Source organism: Bos indicus, chromosome 11, assembly GCF_029378745.1.
Source record: "Bos indicus isolate NIAB-ARS_2022 breed Sahiwal x Tharparkar chromosome 11, NIAB-ARS_B.indTharparkar_mat_pri_1.0, whole genome shotgun sequence".
Taxonomy (NCBI): Eukaryota; Metazoa; Chordata; class Mammalia; order Artiodactyla; family Bovidae; genus Bos; species Bos indicus.
In genome coordinates, this window is record NC_091770.1 from 20340363 (window position 1) to 20360722 (window position 20360).

At 39.8% G+C, this 20360-nt stretch overlaps 1 protein-coding gene across 7 annotated transcripts in view; it reads left to right on the forward strand.

The window, feature by feature from the left end:
* The window catches only part of RMDN2 (regulator of microtubule dynamics 2), a 76662-nt gene extending 56658 nt beyond the window's left edge, over nt 1-20004 (forward strand). For 3 of the 7 annotated variants that reach the window (XM_070798511.1, XM_070798512.1, XM_070798516.1), the window contains one exon: nt 376-9586. In XM_070798511.1, the coding sequence (XP_070654612.1) occupies nt 376-633 (258 nt within the window). In that variant the 3' untranslated portion in view covers nt 634-9586. Of the gene's footprint in view, nt 1-375; nt 9587-10577; nt 10628-10738; nt 10958-11386; nt 11743-12610 lie in introns of those variants that run through there. The other 4 variants (XM_070798515.1, XM_070798514.1, XM_070798513.1 and 1 more) reach the window with 4 other exon arrangements.
* Nucleotides 20005-20360: the final 356 nt, after the last annotated feature.

Here is a 20360-nt window from a genome sequence, read left to right on the forward strand (position 1 = left end):
CAGTTGTGATTCTATAGTTATTTGTGTGGTTGTTCCATGAAAGTAGCAACTAGGTGTTTTTCATTCATCACTCTCTTCCTGGTGCCAAATATAGTGCCTGGCATATAACAAGGACTCCGTAAGTATCGGTAGGAAGGCTCCAAAGACTAATGCCGTACAAAAGAAAAAGAATAGCGCTAATAAGTAATACTAAATAGCTACGCTGTGCTGAGTCACTCAGTTTTGTCCGACTCTTTGCGACCCTATGGACTGTAGCCCCCCAGGCTCCTCTGTCCATGGGGATTCTCCAGGCAAGAATACTGGAGTGGGTTGCCATGCCCTCCTCCAGGGGATCTTCCCAAGCCAGGGATCAAACCCAAGTCTTTCTCATTGCAGGCGGATTCTTTACTGTCTGAGCTACCAGAGAAGTCCAAGAATACTGGAGTAGGTAGCATATCCCTTCTCCAGGGGAGCTTACCTACCCAGGAATCGAACCCAGGTCTTCCACATCGCAAGCAGATTCTTTACCGTCTAAGCCACCAGGGAAGCCCAAGAATACTGGAGTGGGTGGCCTATTCCTTCTCCAGGGGATCTTCTCCATCCAGGAATCAAACCAGGGTCTCCTGCATTGCAGGTAGACTCTTTACCAGCTGAGCTAGTAATAAATGTAGCTAAGAAAGCTGGGCCATGTGGAACTATTTATGTAATAAGCAAAACAGCATTAGCAAATATTTCCCACATTACTTATTTTTCCAATAATTTATATTCCTAGTTTTTTTTTTTTTTAACGTGGTTCAGATACTGTCAGGAATATCTCAGTTTCTTTTTCAGTTAGAAACTAGAATGAGGCAAATTATCTGTAGTATCCACTTTCTGTAAAGGGTTTCTAAGTTGAAGTATATCACATCAGTGATTTTGCTGACCCAGTTATTTATTTCCAACATATCTAGCTTTGGCATTCGTTACAACAAAGGCAGCTCAGCCATCAGTTCTCTCTCTCTTTTGTGAACTTGCAAAGCATCTGTGCTTCTTTGTATGGCACTCGTACCCTCTTCTTGGCATCACAGTTATTCGTGAAATGACTCTGTCCTTATCAAGGAGCCTGGAGCTCGTCACACAGCACTTAATATTGGGACTGTCAGCCCTTGGGCCTCTAGAGCCCAGATTCGTGCATAAGCGGCTTTATGTTTCCAGAATCTGAAATTACGGTATTTTATTATTCATGTGAACTTTTCTTGACCCTAGAAAGGTAATGTCAGGTCCTGGGAAGCATTCCTTCTTTTAAAATAAAAGGGATTCCTGTGTCTGAGACAATGTGAGAGAGTGATCACTGAGTGAAATAATGATGACCTCAGTGGCCTGAAAGTTGTTTGCCCAGAGGAAGTGTCCAAGTTACTGGCTCAGAGCAACCTGAGAAGGCTCAAATGTAAAAAAACATTGTGTAAGATTTTGAGTTTTAGTGAGGGATGTGCTAATTCAGTAAAGAAAAAAAAACTACTTTAAAAATGTTATAAAACTTTGAAATGACATTCATTGCTCCTCTAAGACAAACTCTTTTTGGACAATAAATACAATATACCAGAAACGACTACAGAAAGAGTATGCCTCTGGGAGTGTAGAAATTAAAGCAAGTGATATAGTTGTCTTTGAAATTACTTGTAGTTTAAAGTCCTGGGCTTTATTTACAACCTGTTCTACAGATTGATAATCATCACTTTGCTTAGTAACCACTCTTAGTAAAAAAAAAAAAAAAATCCTAAATTTTTTTTGGTTTTGGCTGCACCACTCAGCCTGTGGGATCTTAGTTCCCCAACCAGGGATTGAACCCAGAGCCCTGGCCGTGAAAGCACGGATTCTAACCACTAAGCCATCAGAGAATTCCCTAAAATCCTAAATCTACTTTCAATATCTTCAGTTCTAAGTTCTGTTTTAATTAAGATCTCATATTTGATTGTCTTAGTTAAGACTGTCAGTTTTTCAGATAAGTTTAGAAAGTGTAGTCAGTCCCCAACTCTTAATCTATCTTCCTGTTGTAAGGAATCCAGCAATGTTGTCCAGAGTCTCATTTGTTAGAAATTTGTATTTGCCTATTTTTTTCTCAGTTAAATGTATTTCTTGTACATTATCTTCTGTGCTGTTCTTGCCTGGGGAATATATCCTTCCTTGTACGTTAAGAAATTTTTTTTGATAAAGCCATTTTGGAGTGGATACTTTCCCACTATCTGAACAGACATTTCCTGAATGTAGGTAGGAAGTGTTACTCTGTTTACATACTCCAATTTGCACTCTTTTGTCTCTTACCTTATGTTTATCTGCATTCAAAATATATTATTTCTAAAATATACATATATATATTATTTCTTAAGCTTTCTATGTAAAAAACACCTTAAAGAAGTTTTTTAGCCTTCCTTGTAATGAATTTTTTTAATATGCTGTCTAAAAAAAAAAAAAGAAACTCGTGACTTGATAGACATGAGTTTGAGTAAGCTCCGGGAGTTGGTGATGGACAGGGAAGCCTGGCGTGCTGCCATCCATGGGGTTGCAAAGAGTCAGCTTTGCACAACTGAGCAACTGAACTTAACTGTGATTTTCTTAAAATAACTGTTGATATAGCATCAGTTTGGGATCAGTCATTCTTAACCAGTATGCAGTCTAGTAAAGTTGATGTCTGATAAATCATTATTCAAATGCCCAGAGTATAATGGCTTAATATGTCTCTCTCTTATTTATCCAAAGTCTTTAGTAGACAGTATTGATGTATTTTCTCAAAACGTAATATTTTCTGACATTTTCAGATCAAAAAAATCTGTATTTTTAAATGTGTGTGCTTGAGTAAGTGAAAAAAATTACCTTTACTCATTTATATTAAAAATATGGTGCTGCTCTGTCAGAGGCTTGGGACACAGTGAGAAATAAAGCAGATCCTGTCTTTGCCACCATGAATTCTATAGTCTGAAGGCAGGCACTGAACAAGTAATAGCAATAAAGTATGATGAGGGTAATAGAGATGAAAGCACAGAGTTTATGAGAAAATAAAACTGGGACTGCAACCTGAACTAGGGCTAAGAAAAGCCTTCTTGAGGTTCTGACAGGTAACTGAGCTTCTAAGGAAATTAGAATTTAAACCCAGTCGTTTGAATCTTTAAGACTTTCTTGGGGGTGGGAGGCTTGTTAAAAATATGAATTCCTGGCCTTTTTATAGAGAGAAAGAAGTGCCGAGCTGCAGAGGGTGGTGACAACAACCTCACTGTCAATGTGACTCACTCTGTCCATTGAGGTCTGCTCTGTGGGCCTTGTGCTCCGATGGTCCCTGGGTGAGAGAACAGAGGAAGGCACGTGGTGGCTGAGTTCTTGGCATCGCAGCCCCAGGAGATGAGGACCTTTGAGGACATGGCTGTGGACTTAGGGAGAGTGGGTCTGCTGGACCCATCTCAGAGGAAGCCATACAGAGACACGACTGATGGAAAACATTAGTCGTTGGATCTGCCTGGGGGATGAGCTCTGAAAATCAGATGTGCCTGCCCACTTGGTTCAAGGGGAAGAGCTGGAGTACGGGAGGGAGAGGACTTGCCCAAGGCCAGAGTCTAGGCTGAAAACTCTTAAAAGCTAGGACCTAACTTCCATGCAGAATATCTGTAGGAAGGAGCCATATAGTGTCAGGGTTCAGTTCAGTTCAATTGCTCAGTTGTATCCGACTCTTTGCCACCCCATGACCTGCAGCATGCCAGGCCTCCCTGTCCATCACCAACTGCCAGAGTTTACATAAACTCATGTCCATTGAGTCAGTGATGCCATCCAACCATCTCATCCTCTGTCGTCCCCTTCTTCTCCCGCCTTCAATCTTTCCCAACATCAGGGTCTTTTCAAATGAGTCAGTTCTTTCCATCAGGTGGCCAAAGTATTAGAGTTTCAGCTTCAACATCATGCCTTCCAATGAACTCTCAGGACTGATCTCTTTTAGGATGGACTGATTGGATCTCCTTGCAGTCCAAGGGACTCTCAAGAGTCTTCTCCAACATCACAGTTCAAAAGCATCAATTCTTCAGCACTCAGCTTTCTTTATAGTCCAACTCTCACATCCATACATGACTGCTGGAAAAACCATAGCCTTGACTAGACGGACCTTTGTTGGCAAAGTAATGTCTCTGCTCTTGAATATGCTATCTAGGTTGGTCATAGCTTTCCTTCCAAGGAACAAGAGTCTTTTAATTTCATGGCTGCAGTCACCATCTGCAGTGATTTTGGAGCCCAAAAAAATAACGTCTGCCACAGTTTCCACTGTTTCTCCATCTATTTGCCATGAAATGATGAGACCAGATGCCATGATCTTAGTTTTCTGAATGTTGAGCTTTAAGACAACTTTTTCACTCTCCTCTTTCACTTTCATCAAGAGGCTCTTTAGTTTTTCTTCACTTTCTGCCATAAAGGCAGTGTCATCTGCATATCTGAGGTTATTGATATTTCTCCCGGCAATCTTAATCCCAGCTTGTGCTTCCTCCAGCCCAGCGTTTCTCATGATGTACTCTGCATAGAAGTTAAATAAGCAGGGTGACAATATACAGCCTTGATGTACTCCTTTTCCTATTTGGAACCAGTCTGTTGTTCCATGTCCAGTTCTAACTGTTGCTTCCTGACCTGCATACAGATTTCTCAGGAGGCAGGTCAGGTGGTCTGGTATTCCCATCTCTTGAAGAATTTTCCACAGTTTATTGTGATCCACACAGTCAAAGGCTTTGACATAGTTAATAAAGCAAAAATAGATGTTTTTCTGAAACTCTCTTGCTTTTTTGATGATCTAGCGGATGTTGGCAACTTGATCTCTGGTTCCTCTGCCTTTTTAAAAACCAGCTTGAACATCTGGAAGTTCACGGTTCATGTATTACTGAAGCCTGGCTTGGAGAATTTTGAGCATTACTTTACTAGCGTATGAGATGAGTGCAATTGTGTGGTAGTTTGAGCATTCTTTGGCATTGCCTTTCTTTGGGATTGGAATGAAAACTGACCTTTTCCAGTCCTGTGGCCACTGCTGAGTTTTCCAAATTTGCTGGCATATTGAGTGCAGCACTTTCACAGCATCATCTTTTAGGATTTGAAATCGCTCAGCTGGGATTCCATCACCTCCACTAGCTTTGTTTGTAGAGATGCTCCCTAAGGCCCACTTGACTTCACATTCCAGGATGTCTGGCTCTAGGTCAGTGATCACACCATCATGATTATCTGGGTCATGAAGATCTTTTTTGTACAGTTTTTTCATGTATTCTTGCCACCTCTTCTTAATATCTTCTACTTCTATTAGGTCCATACCATTTTTGTCCTTTATCGAGCCCATCTTTGCATGAAATGTTCCCTTGGTATCTCTAATTTTCCTGAAGAGATCGCTAGTCTTTCCCCTTCTATTGTTTTTCTCTATTTCTTTGCACTGATCACTGAAGAAGGTTTTCTTATCTTTCTTGCTGTTCTTTGGAACTCTGCATTCAAATGGCTATATCTTCCTTTTCTCCTTTGCTTTTCACTTCTCTTCTTTTCTCAGCTATTTGTAAGGCCTCCTCAGACAGCCATTTTGCTTTTTTGCTTTTCTTTTTCTTGGGGATGGTCTTGATCCCTGTCTCCTGTACAATGTCAGGAATCCGTCCTTAGTTCTTCAGGCAGTCTATCAGATCTAGTCCCTTAAAGATATTTTTCACCTCTCCTGTCAGAGTAAATAGTTTGTATTTGAGGAAGAAAGGAGTAATCTGAACTCAAAACAATAACCTGGGTTCTTATAAGAGGACATTTGCATAAACATGGGCAAATATCAAGTGCTTGAAGCATAATGAAGGCCTCAAAATTAATCAGATAGCTGTGCAGTGAACATGCTTCAACACACCTTTTGAATGTAACCAATGTGGCAAAGACTTTTAACTAAAGGTTATCACTGAATGATCAGCATAGAATTCATATGTAAATGAATGAGTTGATGAATGGATGTGGGCCAGCCTTTTACAGCCTCTCATCAGTAGCAGAAATTTCACACTGGAAAGGAGTTCTTTGAACATACTGAGAATGGGGAAGTATTCACTCACAGCTCAGCAGTAACTTAACACATGTTAGCTCACACTGAAGAGAAACCCTATAACAAACGTGGAGAACACTTTGGCCAGAGAGTTACCTTTTCTTCATAACAGAGAACTCACATCAGAGAGAAACCCTTTGTGATCATTATGGAAATGCCTCCAGTAATAATTCTTCTTTGAAATGATATGAGTGAATTCATACTACAGAGAAACTATGAATATCATCTATGTGGTAAAGCCTTTAGTTGATGCTGTAACCTTAGTTATTATGAAACAACTTACACCGGAGAGGAACTCTAGAGAGTATGGAGGAATCTTCAGTCTCAGCACCAACCTTTATAAACAGCAGAGACCTCATAGAGGGGAGAAACCCTGCAGCCGTCAGCCAACGCACAAGCCTTACAGAAAACTCAAACAGGAAGGGAAGCAGCAAGTCTTTACCAGGAGAAAGACATTTGGAAACTACAAGATAGTTCATATCGGAGAAGCAATTAAGTGAAATAAACATGGGAAACCCATTGCTCATAAAGCAACGCTCCAGGACATGCGAAGATTTTCACCGTATCAGACACTCTCCGTGTTATGAATGAAGTGATCATGCTTTAGTCAGCCTTCAAGTTCTTACACTTGAGAATTCCTCAGGCCTCAAGTCAATGTAGAAATGCCTTCATCTGGATTTTATATAAGAAACTTCATACTTGGGAGGGGGGGGACCTATCAAGAACCCTTTGGTACAAAATTCAACATATAATTAGACTTTTGCCAAATATATTACTGAAAATAATGCCATGTAAAGATGTAAACTATGATGCATTCTTAGAAACGCTGAATACAGATTCTGGTGAGACGTAATAAACAATGAGAAAGAGTTGTTGATGAAAAATCTAATACATGGGTATTTGTCTTTAAAAAATCATGAAATGGGGCTTCCCTGGTGGCTCAGTGATAAAGAATCCATCTGCCAGTGCAGGAGACATCGGTTTGATCCCTGGTTGGGGAAAGTCTCACATACCATGGAACAATTAATCCTGTGCTCCACAATTACTGAGCCTGTGCTCCTGAATCCTGGAGCCTCAACTACTGAAGTCCCTGCTCCCTAGAGCCCAAGCTCTGCTACCAGAGAAGCCACTGCAGTGAGAAGCCCACGCACCACCACTAGAGAGTAACCCCTGCTCACTGCAACTAGAGAAGAGCCTGTGCAGCAACGAAGACCCAGCACAGCCAAAAAACAAATAATAAATAAATGTTTAAAAAGTCGTGAAACGTTATGCTGAGTAATGGAGGTGTATTCCTTTATTACATCACTGTTAATCGATTGGTCAGTTTCCATTTTTTTACACAGCTCTAAACGTATTTACAAAGTCTTTGTTTAATCAGACAACACCTTTTAATGTGACTGAAAAATGAAACATATAAAAAATGTGTTCTCATCACTCTATTGAAATACATACCTACTTGGCAAGGGTGAATGAAAACATGGACAAATATGCATACTTTATAAGTAATTCAAATATCCCAGGTGATACCAATGTTAGTGGTATACACACCATATTTTATGAAATACTAGAGAACTAACAAAGGCTTGGAACTGATAAATATGATGTGGAAAAGCACTCTATCGAGTGTATTGTTGTTTTTCAGTCACTCATTCGTGTCTGACTGTTTGCAACCCCATGGACTACAGCACACCAGGCTTCCCTGTCCTTCCTTCACCATCTCCCAGAGTTTGCTCAAACTCATGTCCATTGAGTCGGTGATGCCATCCAACCATCTCATCCTCTGTCATGCCCTTCTCCTCCTGTCCTCAGTCTTTCTCAGCATCAGGGTCTTTTTCAGTGAGTTGGCTCTTCACATCAGGTGGCCAAAGTATTGGAACTTCAGCTTCTGCAAGTATCAGTTCAGTTCAGTTGCTCAGTCATGTCCGACTCTTTGCAACTCCATGAACTGCAGCATGCCAGGCCTCCCTGTCCATCACCAACTCCTGGAGTTCACTCAAACTCACGTCCACCGAGTTGGTGATGCCATCCAGCCATCTCATCCTCTGTCGTCCCCTTTTCCTTCCGCCCCCAATCCCTCCCAGCATCAGAGTCTTTTCCAATGAGTCAACTCTTCACATGAGGTGGCCAAAGAACTGGAGTTTCAGCTTTAGCATCATTCCTTCCAAAGAACACCCAGGGCTGATCTCCTTTAGAATGGACTGGTTGGATCTCCTTGCAGTCCAAGGGACTCTCAAGAGTCTTCTCCAACACCACAGTTCAGTATGGCTGAAATGTTGAATTCTTGAGAGAGGAGAAATGGATAGGTAAATGACCCTCAAGGATAAGCAGTCTTTAGAGAACAAGATCCCTGTCTCAGACATGGAGCAGTTTTAGGTCTGACACATCCCAGGGTGTGCTCATTGTGGAGGAAGAAAAGATGAAGAGGCACCCTTCTGCAAGGCTGGGATACACAATCCATGGGAACAGTGGAGTCTCCATCAGTGGTGGTAGAACTCGGAGAGAGTGACCAAGGCGCCAAAGTCATCAAAAATAGAAAGAGAGTGATCAGGAGTTTGTTAACAAATATGAGAAACGGTCGAGGGCAATTACCCTCTACCATTGGCCCTAACCACTCCCTCATTCTCTTCCTGAGCCCCCCTCAAAAATATTCTCTTAGCAAATACTTTACTGGTTATGCAAATATGACTTCAAAACAAGTCTTCTAACAGGAGTTCCAGGGAACTCTGTCTGGGAAAAGGGGGAGAAGTGAGAGGTTGAGTCAGGGAAGAGAGAGCAGAGAAGAGCAGTATTGGGGTGAGTACCAAAGAGGATTAATGGTCTGCATGGGGTGCATTTTAGGCAGTGACAAGAAAGCGTGACTGGAGGTGGTGGTTTTAGGTGGTGTTTTGTTTTGTTTTTTTGTTTGTTTTAGCTGAAAGGCACTGCCAGTGTCCTTTCTATAAAAAAAAAAAAAAAAAAAGAGGTAAATTAATTAAAAGACTGGGGTGGAATCCCTGGGAAGAAGGTAAAAAAAGGAAGGGATGTGTGTGTGTGTGTGTGTGTGTGTGTGTGGTGTTACCAGTTGGGTTGGGTAGGAATTAGAGAAATTCTTTGTGGTGCCTCCAGAGGGCAGATATTGCTAAGCCATGAGCTTAATTTTAAACCTTTTATTGTAGTTTGAGTATATTTATTTCTTTAGGCATTTAATGGAAACAGTTCTTTCATCTACATCATTTGTCTGTAAGAAATTGGTTCCTAGATTTGAGAAAATGTTACTGAGCTCTGGTAGCCAACTGCCTATTTAATAGGCACTTATTTAAAATCTTCTAGGTGCCAGGCACTGAGCTAGCCCTAGGATTACAAAGTTAACCTTGAATTGTGGCTTTTCTGTAAGTTCTTTTCAATAATGCATCACTTACCTAGATTCATTAGTCATATTTTCTGAGTCTTCAAAAATACTGATTTCATAGAAGGTAGACTTAGCAGGTAGGCAGACTTCTAGTTTATCAGTCACTGCAGTAGAATCACTGTATTAAAGCTTATGATTAAAACTATTGAAGAACTTCCAGTTTTTTTTTTTTAAAATATAGCCAACGACTGCTTCCAAAAACTTTGTCCAGTTTTTCCTCCTCTGTTTTCTTTAAATATGTTAAACACCTTAAACCTTTTCTGATAGGTGGTTGGTAAGTATCTGTTAAACACAAAAAATTCATAGGAGCACCCTACCATCTGAATTTATTTCCACTCTTCATAACTTCCACATTTGTTTTAAGGAAATAATAACACACATAGAGTCCTATAAAACACATTCAGTTCAGTTCAGTCGCTCAGTCATGTCTGACTCTTTGTGACCCCATGAATCACAGCATGCCAGGCCTCCCTGTCCATCACCAACTCCCGGAGTTCACTTAAACTCATGTGCATTGAGTCAGTGATGCCATCCGGCCATCTCATCCTCTGTTGTCCCCTTCTCCTCCTGCCCCCAATTCCTCCCAGCATCAGAGTCTTTTCCAATGAGTCAACTCTTTGCATGAGGTGGCCAAAGTATTGGAGTTTCAGCATCAGCATCAGTCCTTCCAATGAACACCCAGGACTGGGCTCCTTTAGGATGGACTGGTTGGATCTCCAGATTTTAAATCTTAAATTACCTGATAAAAAAATAGGTAGTTTGGATCTTACCATGAAATCTTGTCTGGATCTTACAGAGTAATCTCAGAGTTGTTCAAATTCTGCTGCTAGGACTCAGACCTTTTCCACATGTTATAGTTGAAGAAGAAAACAATGTTATCATTAACACGGTGATGGATCCCAGTGTGTCAGCTTACTCAGAAGGGGCTCTGCTTCCTGTATCTACCACCCCAGACCAGCTGGAGAAAGAGCCTGGAAATAGCTTTCTGTATCACTTACATTCTCAGAGATCCAAATCATGCCTGGTGCTAAGACATGCACAGTTTCTTTGTGATGGTCTTTCAAAAAATACCCCCTTGTTCAACAAGTCTGTTTCAAAGTACCTAGAGTATCAGGGTGAAGTGTGAAATTTTATTGTGTATTTGTATTTTCTTTATAGGATAAAGATGCTCAGAAAGAGGTGAAAAAAATAAGCACTTCCTTGAAGAGGTAAATAAAAGAACTTGCTCTTCAACAAATCAGATGTGGTCTACTAAAAATTTAAACTAATCAAAGTTGTGTTTTTTTTTTTTATTATCCTTTTTTCTTTTTTGATGTAAGGGCAGTGTGCTCAGATCTGAAGGTAAAACCATGTTTCTGCAGAATGCATTCCACTGGTAGCACTACAAAACTAATTATGTTATTTGGAGAAATCTATTTCCTATAATGTCACTACAAAATGATCTTTAAACATGTATGCTTTATATTTTTCCTATAAATAATGAACTATAGTCTTCAGAATATTTCCTTAAATAAAATATTTAAATCAATTCAACAAAATGAACTCTAGTGAGTGTTTTATTGCTGCTTCAATGGCGACTTTATAAAACAAAATAATTTTACTAATGTGGTAGAAAAAGGGGGAAAAGGCAAAGGACATAAGTTGTTGATAAGAGAAAACAAAAGGGAAACTATAACTAGTAATTTTAAAAACGTGAAGAAAATTATAATAGAATACTGTTTTACCATCAAAATAGCAAGGACTTTTTTTCCTTAAAGAAACATTCAGTACTGACAGTGATGCCTTGAGGTGGACCATTCTCATGCACTGCTGCTGGGAGAGCATTTTGACCAAACATTTGGTAAAATTTAACCAGAGCCTTAAAAATATGTAAACTCTTTATCTCATAATTTTATTTTATAGAAAAAATCTTAAAGTGAAAAAGTACACTTATGCACAAATGTTCACAATAGCATTATTTTTTACAGTAAAACCCTATGTGAAACAGTAATAATCCAGTCAATCCTAAAGGAAATCAGTCCTGAATATTCACTGAAGGACTGATGCTGAAGCTGAAACTCCAATACTTTGGCCACTTGATGCGAAGAACTGACTCACTGGAAAAGACTGATGCAGGGAAGGATTGAAGGCAGGAAGAGAAGGGGATGACAGAGGATGAGGTGGTTGGATGGCATCACCGACTTGATGAACCTGAGTTTGAGCAAGCTCCAAGGGTTGGTGATGGACAGGGAAGCCTGGTGTGCTGGAGTCCATGGAGTCACAAAGAGTCGGACACAACTGAGCAACTGAACTGAACAGAACAGTAATAAAGCAGTTAACCATATTAGAATACAACTACAATAGAATATTTTTGACATTAAAAATAATTTCAAAAATGACATAGGGAAATGCACAGAGCATCTTAAGTTCAGGTACAAGACAAAATAATATATGCACATGATCTCAACTCTATGAAAATGTGCATAGAAGTTCATCTATTAAAAATGTTCATATTTCTGTAGAGTTGTGTTTTATTTCTAATATTCCCCAATTTTTAATAGTTAAAAGGATTTTTCAGTTGAACTTAACTAGCAGTGATCAATAGATTTCCCACTACCCTTTAACCATCTTTATCCTGGAAATCAGGTCAAAAATTGCTGGTTTGCTATCCCAAATGCATGGACACACATGCACACTTGTTACCTAAATTTCAAGCCTTGTTCTAGTGATACCAGTTCATCAAACTCAGCCAGTTTCTCCCTTTCATCTTTTATAACAGCCCATCAAGATACCTAAATCAGTCCAACTGATTCGTGCCCAAACTCTGACAACTAGTTTAACACTGAAAGTACTAGCTGAAGAGACAAGAGTTTTGCAGGTACACTTGTGTTCACAAAGCCTACCTCTGGCTATCCCTATACTGCTAGGAGAATGCACAAGTTGAGACAGGTGATTGATTCTAGCAGCAGAAAATAATGTAGAATCAGTCACATTGTAAGCTTTTCTGGAGCAGCTCATTCAAGCAGTGTGTGCGTGCTAAGTTGCTTTAGTCATGTCCGACTCTGCGACCCTACAGACTGTAGCCTTCCAGGCTCCACTGTCCATGGGATTTCCCAGGCAAGAATACTGGAGTGGGTTGTCATACCCTCCTCCAGGGGCTCTTCCTGACCCAGGGATTGAACTCGTGTCTCTTATGTCTCCTGCATTGGCAGGTGGGATCTTTACCACTAGCGCCACCTGGGAAGCCAGCAGAAAGTGGTACAGAGGCTTCGGCTAAGAATTATGAGAAACTACAAGAACACTCTTTGGTAACGGCGGGACTTGGGATCGTAATTGAAACATAAGGCCTAATCAATCTCACTTGTTTTAACAAAAGTCCTATTTGGTCCCTGTAGTCCATAATGCCTTCATTGGACAAATTGATGTCTCGATTGAGTGATAAGTTTCTGAATAAGGACTTGACCCAACAGGAGTGTAACTTTTCTGAAAGTTATTTGAATCTTGAAAATATTGTGAATTTCTGCCACATTTGACAGATTTCTCAGTAAGATGTTGATAGAGGAAATCTCTCTCCTCATTGTGGTAATACCATATCCTCTTCCAATTAACATCAGAGCCCTGCTGCCTGATCATAGCTAGTCTTCATCAGGTTTATAATCAAAGCATGTATGTGTGAAGCCAGCTAAGGACACTTTCCACATTAAATCCACCCTCCCCCCACTTTTAAAAGCTGAGTGGTATTTTTGGATGGCGGCATTATATGTAGATTATTACACTTAAACTCCAGTCACTTTCATACAAAGTGAACCATTATGAACTCTTTCCTCTCTGTAGTTGCTCACTCACCACTCATTCTACTGACCTTGGAGTAGACAGACTAGCGGCAGAGAGTTTTTGAAATGAATTCTCCTGGTAGGTCCCTGAGGCCAAGGCCATGGTATACCCCCCACCACAAAGTACACGAACTCCTATACTTTCAAGAGACTTCATATACAGCTTTGGAAAGGGGGAGTTCCAGTCCAGAACGTTTGAATGTGTTCAATTTCTGCATATAGTAAGGGGCATGTTATCATTTCTCGTAAAACATTCATGTAACTCAGTGTTCTGCTAAAATTTTAACAATTGTCATGTCTGGGTAATCTGCCATGTTATCTTTCTTACTAAGTATTGGATATCCTTCATGGTAAATGAAAATCTCTGTTGTGCCTGAAAATTGTCAAAAAGGTTTTCACTTAATCTTTGCATACTTTTAAAATATAAAAAGCTGTGTTAGGTGGATGGGACCATAGATCTTCTAGACCTGCCTTTTCATTTTACCAGTAAACAATTTTAGCTCTGATGCATAAGCAACACAGACAGGGTCAGAAAATTAGTGAGTGGCTGAGTCAGGACCAGGTTCCAGGTCTTGGAATCTCATGCCTTCTGCACACTTCTCTGAGGTCAGGGCCTTTTCCACTGAACTGAGTGGAGTCCAGTGTGTTTAGTGTTGATGGCGAGGAAGAGGGAAGTGGGAGGGAGGGAAAGAGTTCTGAAAATGGTAACACGTGCATGGTTTCACCTATTCTGAGTGTTTTCCCTGTATTAGTTCATTTCATCCTCACAGCAGCCCTACTAAAAACAGTTTTTAAAACAGCCCACTTACAGATGGGGGATCTGAAGCATGGGGTATTATTTTTATTTTTATTGGAGGATAATTGCTTTACAGTGTTGTGTTGGTTTCTGCTATACAACAGCGTGAATCCACTAGACATAGCCTCCCTCTTGGACTTCTCTCCCACTCTCTAGGTCAGCACAGAGCCCTGAGCTGAGCTCCCTGTGCTATATAGTTGCTTCCTGTTAGCTATCTATTTTACACATGGTTGTGAATATATGCTAATGCTACTCTCTCAGTTCATCCCACCCTCTCCTTCCCCCACTGTGTCCACAAGTCTGTGTCTCTATTCCTGCCCTACAGATAGGTTCATCCGTGCCATTTTTCTAGACACCATGCCTGACACAGTACTAGATCTGAACTGGGCAGCCAGCTCCAGAGTCTGAGCAGTGGTCCGAACCACCATAGAATCCTGCCGACAAACGTGGGGATGTGGGAATAAAAGAAGGTAGAAGGAGAACAGAAAAAAAAAAGGGGGGGGTATTTAAAAAAGGATGGTAGAGAGGGATGGTAAAAGTGAAAAAAAGAAGGAAAAGAAAAGAGCAAGGAAAAATCTTTCCTTGTACTTACTCTTTGGGTATTGATACCCACCTTCTGGTATCATTGTTAAGTACCCAACAATCTATTGGGCATATGGTTGTTTAATTGCTCAGTCCTGTCTGACTCTTTTGCAACCACATGGACTGTAGCCCGCCAGGCTCCTCTGTCCGTGGGATTTCCCAGGCAAGAATACTGAAGTGGGTTGCCATTTCCCTTCTCCAGGGGATCTTCCCGACCAAAGTATTGAACCCACATCTTCTGCATGGACAGGCTGATTCCTTACCACTGAGCTACCTGGGAAGCCCACTGTGCATCCTGACTTATATTAAAACTGTTTTTTGTATTTCCACCTTCTCCCCACAAGATAAGGAAAGAGAAAGAGGAGGGGAATGGTGAAACTTATTTTAAATGACTCATTCCACTTGCTCTGGGTGTAGGGGAGAGCCTCCTTATGGACTGCATGAACTACTGAATGGGCAGTTAACAAGAATATTTCACTTCACAGTTAAAGATAAGGTCACATTTGTATAACCAAATATGGTTACTATCTTGATGTTCTATGATTTTTTTAGAGCTCCCAAACCTATATTTTGCTCTACACGTCTAAAGTCAAATCGTGTTTTAAAAATAGCTTTGTTGAAGTATAATTGATATACAAAAAATGCACAAAGTGTGTAATTTGATATGTTTTGAGATATATATATATACCACTATGAAACCATCACTGCAAGACAATGCAACCCTTCTCTCCCGACTCTCCCTAACCACCCCCCCCAATCCCCAACCACATATCTGTTTTCTGTCACTAGCAATTGCATTTTCTAGGCTTTTATATAACTGGATTGTATATTATGTACTCTCATTTTTGTCTGGTTTCTTTTACTCAACATAATTATTTTGAGATTCATTTGTGTCATTCAGTTCAGTTCAGTTACTCAGTCATGTCCGACTCTTTGCAACCCCATGGACCGCAGCATACCAGGCCATCACCTGTCCATCACCAGCACATCCCTGTCCATCACAAACTCCCAGAGTTTACCCAAACTCATGTCAATTGAGTCGGTGATGCCATCCAACCATCTCATCCTCTGTCATCCCCTTCTCCTCCTGCCCTCAATCTTTCCCAGCACCAGGGTCTTTTCAAATGAATCAGCTCTTTGCATCATGTGGCCAAAGTATTGGAGTTTCAGCCTCAGCATCAGTCCTTCCAATGAACACTCAGGACTGATCTCCTTTAGGATGGACTGGTTGGATCTCCTTTCAGTCCAAGGAACTCAAGAGTCTTCTCCAACACCACAGTTCAAAAGCATCAATTCTTCAGTGCTCAGCTTTCTTTATTGTCCAACTCTCACATCTATACATGCCCACTGGAAAAACCACAGCCTTGACTAGATGTTGAAGCTGAAACTCCAACACTTTGGCCACCTGATGCGGAGAGTTGGATGAGATGAGGATGAGGATGGTTGGATGGCATCACCAACACAATGGACATGGGTTTGGGTGGACTCTGGGAGTTGGTGATGGACAGGGAGGTCTGGCATGCTGCAGTTCACGGGGTCACAAAGAGTCAGACACGACTGAGCAACTGAACTGAACTGAACTGATTAGATGGACTTTTGTTGGCAAAGTAATGTCTCTTCTTTTTAATATGCTGTCTAGGTGTGTGTAATAATAGTTATTCCTTTTTATTCCTGACTGGTATTTTGTTACATATGCCACAGTATTGTTGTTTTTCTCCAATCACCTGTTAATGAACATTTGGGTAGTTGCCAGTATTTGATTATTAGAAATACATCTATGAATCTTCATATAAATTATTAAAATGGACATATGCTTTTGTTTCTCTTGGATAAATATTTAGGCAGAGAGTGGCTGAATTTATATGGTAGATTTATATCTAGCATTTTTAAAAACTGTCAAACTGTTTTCCAAAGTATCATTTTACAGTCTCACCAGCAGTGTATGAGAGTTCCACTTTTTCTAGCTTCTTGACACTTGGTATGGTCAGTCTTTTTTTTTTTTTTTTTTACTGAAGTATAGTTGACTTACAATATTATATTAGTTTCAGGTATTCAACAGTAATTCAGTTACATATTTTCCATTATAGATTATTACAGGATATTGAATACAGTTCCCTGTGTTGTACAATAGAGTCAGTCTTTTGCATTTTAGCTGCTACTTTGGGTACATAGTAACCTCTACTTGGGATTTTAATTTCCATTTCCCTAAGGACAAATTATACTGAGCTTTTTTCCATGTGCTTATTTGCCATTTATATATCTTCTTTGGTGAAGTGTCTTTCAATTTTTTTGCCCATTATTTTAACTGAGTTGCTGGTTTTCTTTTTTGTTGAATTCTGAGAGTTCTTTAGGTATTCTGGATAGAAGTCTTTTATTAGATACAGATTTTGCCAATGTTTTATCTCCCTGTGGCTTGTCTTCCCTAATAGTGTCCTTCACAAAACAAAAGTGTTTCATTTTGATAAGACAATTTATATGTTCATGTATCTTGTTCTTGGTGCTATATCTAAATATTTTGCCTAATCCAAGGTCATAAAGATTTTCTCCTATATTTTCTTCTAAAAGTTTTTTAATATTTGGTTTTACATTTAAATCTGTGACCTGTTCTAGGTTAATTTTTGTATATGATCTGAGTTATGGATTGAAGTTCATTTGTTGTGTGAATGGATTTGCAATTGTTCCATCACCATCTGCTAAGAAGGTTATTGTTTCTCCTCTGAATTGCTTTTGCTCCTCTGTCAAAAGTCAGTTTTTCATATATATGTGGGTCTATTTATGTACTTTCCAGTTTTTTCCACTGATCTATTATCAGTAATAATGCCAATAGCTCCCTTGGTTAGTTACTTTAGTTTTCTCTTGTCTTGAAATCAGATATTCCTCCAAGCTTTTTCCTTTGCTAACTCTTTTTGACTACTCTAAGTTCTTTACATTTACATATGAATTTTGGAATTCTTTTTTTTTTAGTTTCCACAAAAAAAATCTACCTGGGATTTTGATTGGCATTGTGTCGATTAATTTGTCTCCTCAACTCAAGGAGATGCACCCACTATGCACCATTGCCTGGAAACTCTCTCCAGACAGTGACCTGGGGCAATTGTAGGGCTTAACTTTGTTTATTACCTGTCTCGAGAACCACTGTCCTTTTTTTCCTGCTGACCAATATCTTGAAAACAACTGATTCATATCCATTGTCCATGTTTTGGGTTTTGAAAGACAGAAATTGTTAATTTGCAAGTTGTAACTGTGGTGCTTTCCAGACTCTAACATATTGACTTTATTTTTTTAAAGAAGTTTCTATAACATTCAAATATGTCTATTCTATAAAATAAAGCAAATTGAGCAATTGCACTATGAAATTAATTAATTGGACTTTGGTTAGAACTCTGAGATTTTTTTGTTTTTATATAACATTGTTACATTTTGGTCATAAAGTTTGCATATGAAGAATTAAATTGTATCTTTCCTCCTTCTTAAATACTCTATTTACATTTCCTAATTTAAATTGGTAAACATGATTGGGAAAATAGTCTGCTGAAACGGCAGGTAGAAACGGCATCAGAAATTATTAATGGCACATAAATCTGCCTCTGGCAGAGCCCTCATTGGACAACCAGCCCCTTCCAATCTAGCAGACCATGGTGTAGTGTGGAAATCATCTGGTGCCTAACACAGTCTGTTCTCATTTTTAAAAGGTACCAGTCATGAAGATAGTGATTTTCCAGCCAACCTACCATTTAGTTGTTTATTTTGTCTCTCTGAAATGCATTTATTTCCTTAACGTTTTTCAGCCCTAGGAGCTCAAGTTACCCAATAATCATAATTAATCACATGTATATTGAGCTAACATGGAATTATCCAAGGGCTGATTGAAGTTTGTGTGCAAGTTTACACAGTGTGGAGTCTACCTCTAACGCTACCTGGGAAGCCCAAGAAAAAGAATAAAAAAATACAAAATTAGGTATGAAAGTAACTTTATTTAGAATGAAAGAGACATCACAACAAATATGAAGTTTTAAAAGCTGATAAATGCCACAAATATAAAAAAATTGAGAAAAATAACATGTCATTATTATTTATTAACTCTGAGGGACATCTCTGGGATATTGTTTCCTGTACTTTGTCACATACTTTGTTCTTTTTGTCATAAGATGTTAATTTTTAATGTCATTGTATATAAAAAGGATATAGGATAGTTACACTGGTCTCTCGCCTAGCATGATTGATTGACATGTATTAATATTTTTCATTTCGGATGGTTTAGAAGTGCCCCTCTCAGCCTCCTTTCTTATCACAAATGGCACGCAATGACTTCCTCCGCGGCACAGCTTCCCCAGGGTGAGTGAGCCTTGGGAGGACTCCCACCCCTGGAGCACTGTGAGCTGGCCTGGGGCGCCCTGTGGCAATGGTTGGTCCATCTCCGCCCAGCCTCTGTGCCTCCAGTTCCCAGTCCCATCACACCCCAGCCATGAGGGGGTCCCAGGAAACCTTGAAACCTAGATCATGGTGGGCCCTAAGCAGGAGACCAAGCAGCGCCTTGTCCACGTCCTTCTCCTTGGAGTCCAAGTCAGGGTCTAAAGCTCAGTGCAGGTCCCAGGAGCGAGCTGTCCCTGGGGCCACAGACGTGCAGGCTGGAAGTCGCCCATTGACCCTCCCGCCCACCACATCCATCTCAGTGTTCTCATGCCTGATATTTCAATGAAAGCTTTTCACTTGCTGAGATGGGTTGAGAAAGTGCTCCCAAAAGAGAAAAAATGTCTGCTTTCAGATATGAAGTGACAGAGAGAGAGCAGAGAAAGAGAGAAGAAGCCAGCAAAGAGAGGAGGCAGGTCAAGGACCACAGAAGAGGCAGCAAGCCTGAGGCAACGCCAAGACCAGCCTTTCTACTGCAAATTTAAAGTGCTCTCTTACTTCCCTAAAGACAATACAGAATTTTTTTAAATTTTAGTGGGTTTTTTTTGTTGTTGTTGTTGCCATAACCTTCATTCATTGAAATACAGACCCCATACTAGGATTAGGCATTGTGGCATTTCTATGACCCAATTATTTTTTTTTTAATTTTATTTCTAGACTTTAGTTTCTGATCTATTGTTTTAGCAATAAAGTAACTCCTGCAGTACCCCAGTGTGAAGCTTAAAATGATTTAGAGGACCATCCCCGACAGCATGGCAGGAGTACCTGTTGTTTTGGAGACTCTTTGGCCCCTGGACTCATTGCTAATGGATTGGAAAAATAAAAAGATGACCTATTATTTTTATTGCTTGAGAGACCTGGTCTTACAACATATATGTATAGTGATAGCACACGTATCATGTTTATAACATTTTAAAAGTTTTCTTTTAAATGCAAAACAAGCCATGCTTCATAGTCATATTAAACTTTTAATTTTTATAAGTGTTCTCATGTGTAATATTTCAATGAAAGCTTTTTACTTGCTGAGATGGGTTGAGAAAATGCTGCCATCCTCCTCTGACCATGGAAGAAACTGGAACAAAGGTTAGATTTGCTGGAGGTCACATACCGAGTTCAAGAGTGAGCAGTGGTCAGACCCCTGTGTCCTGACTCTGAGCCTGGGCCTGTGCAGTGATGAAAGACATCATAATTGGAGCCATACAATCCATCTTAAACCACGTAAGATTTAACATCCTTCAGGAACTAACTCTATTTCCTTTTGTTTTCATTACCAACCAAGTGATTAAAGCAGCTAAAAAGATAGATGTCTACAAAGATAAGACTTCTTAAAATTTGTATAAT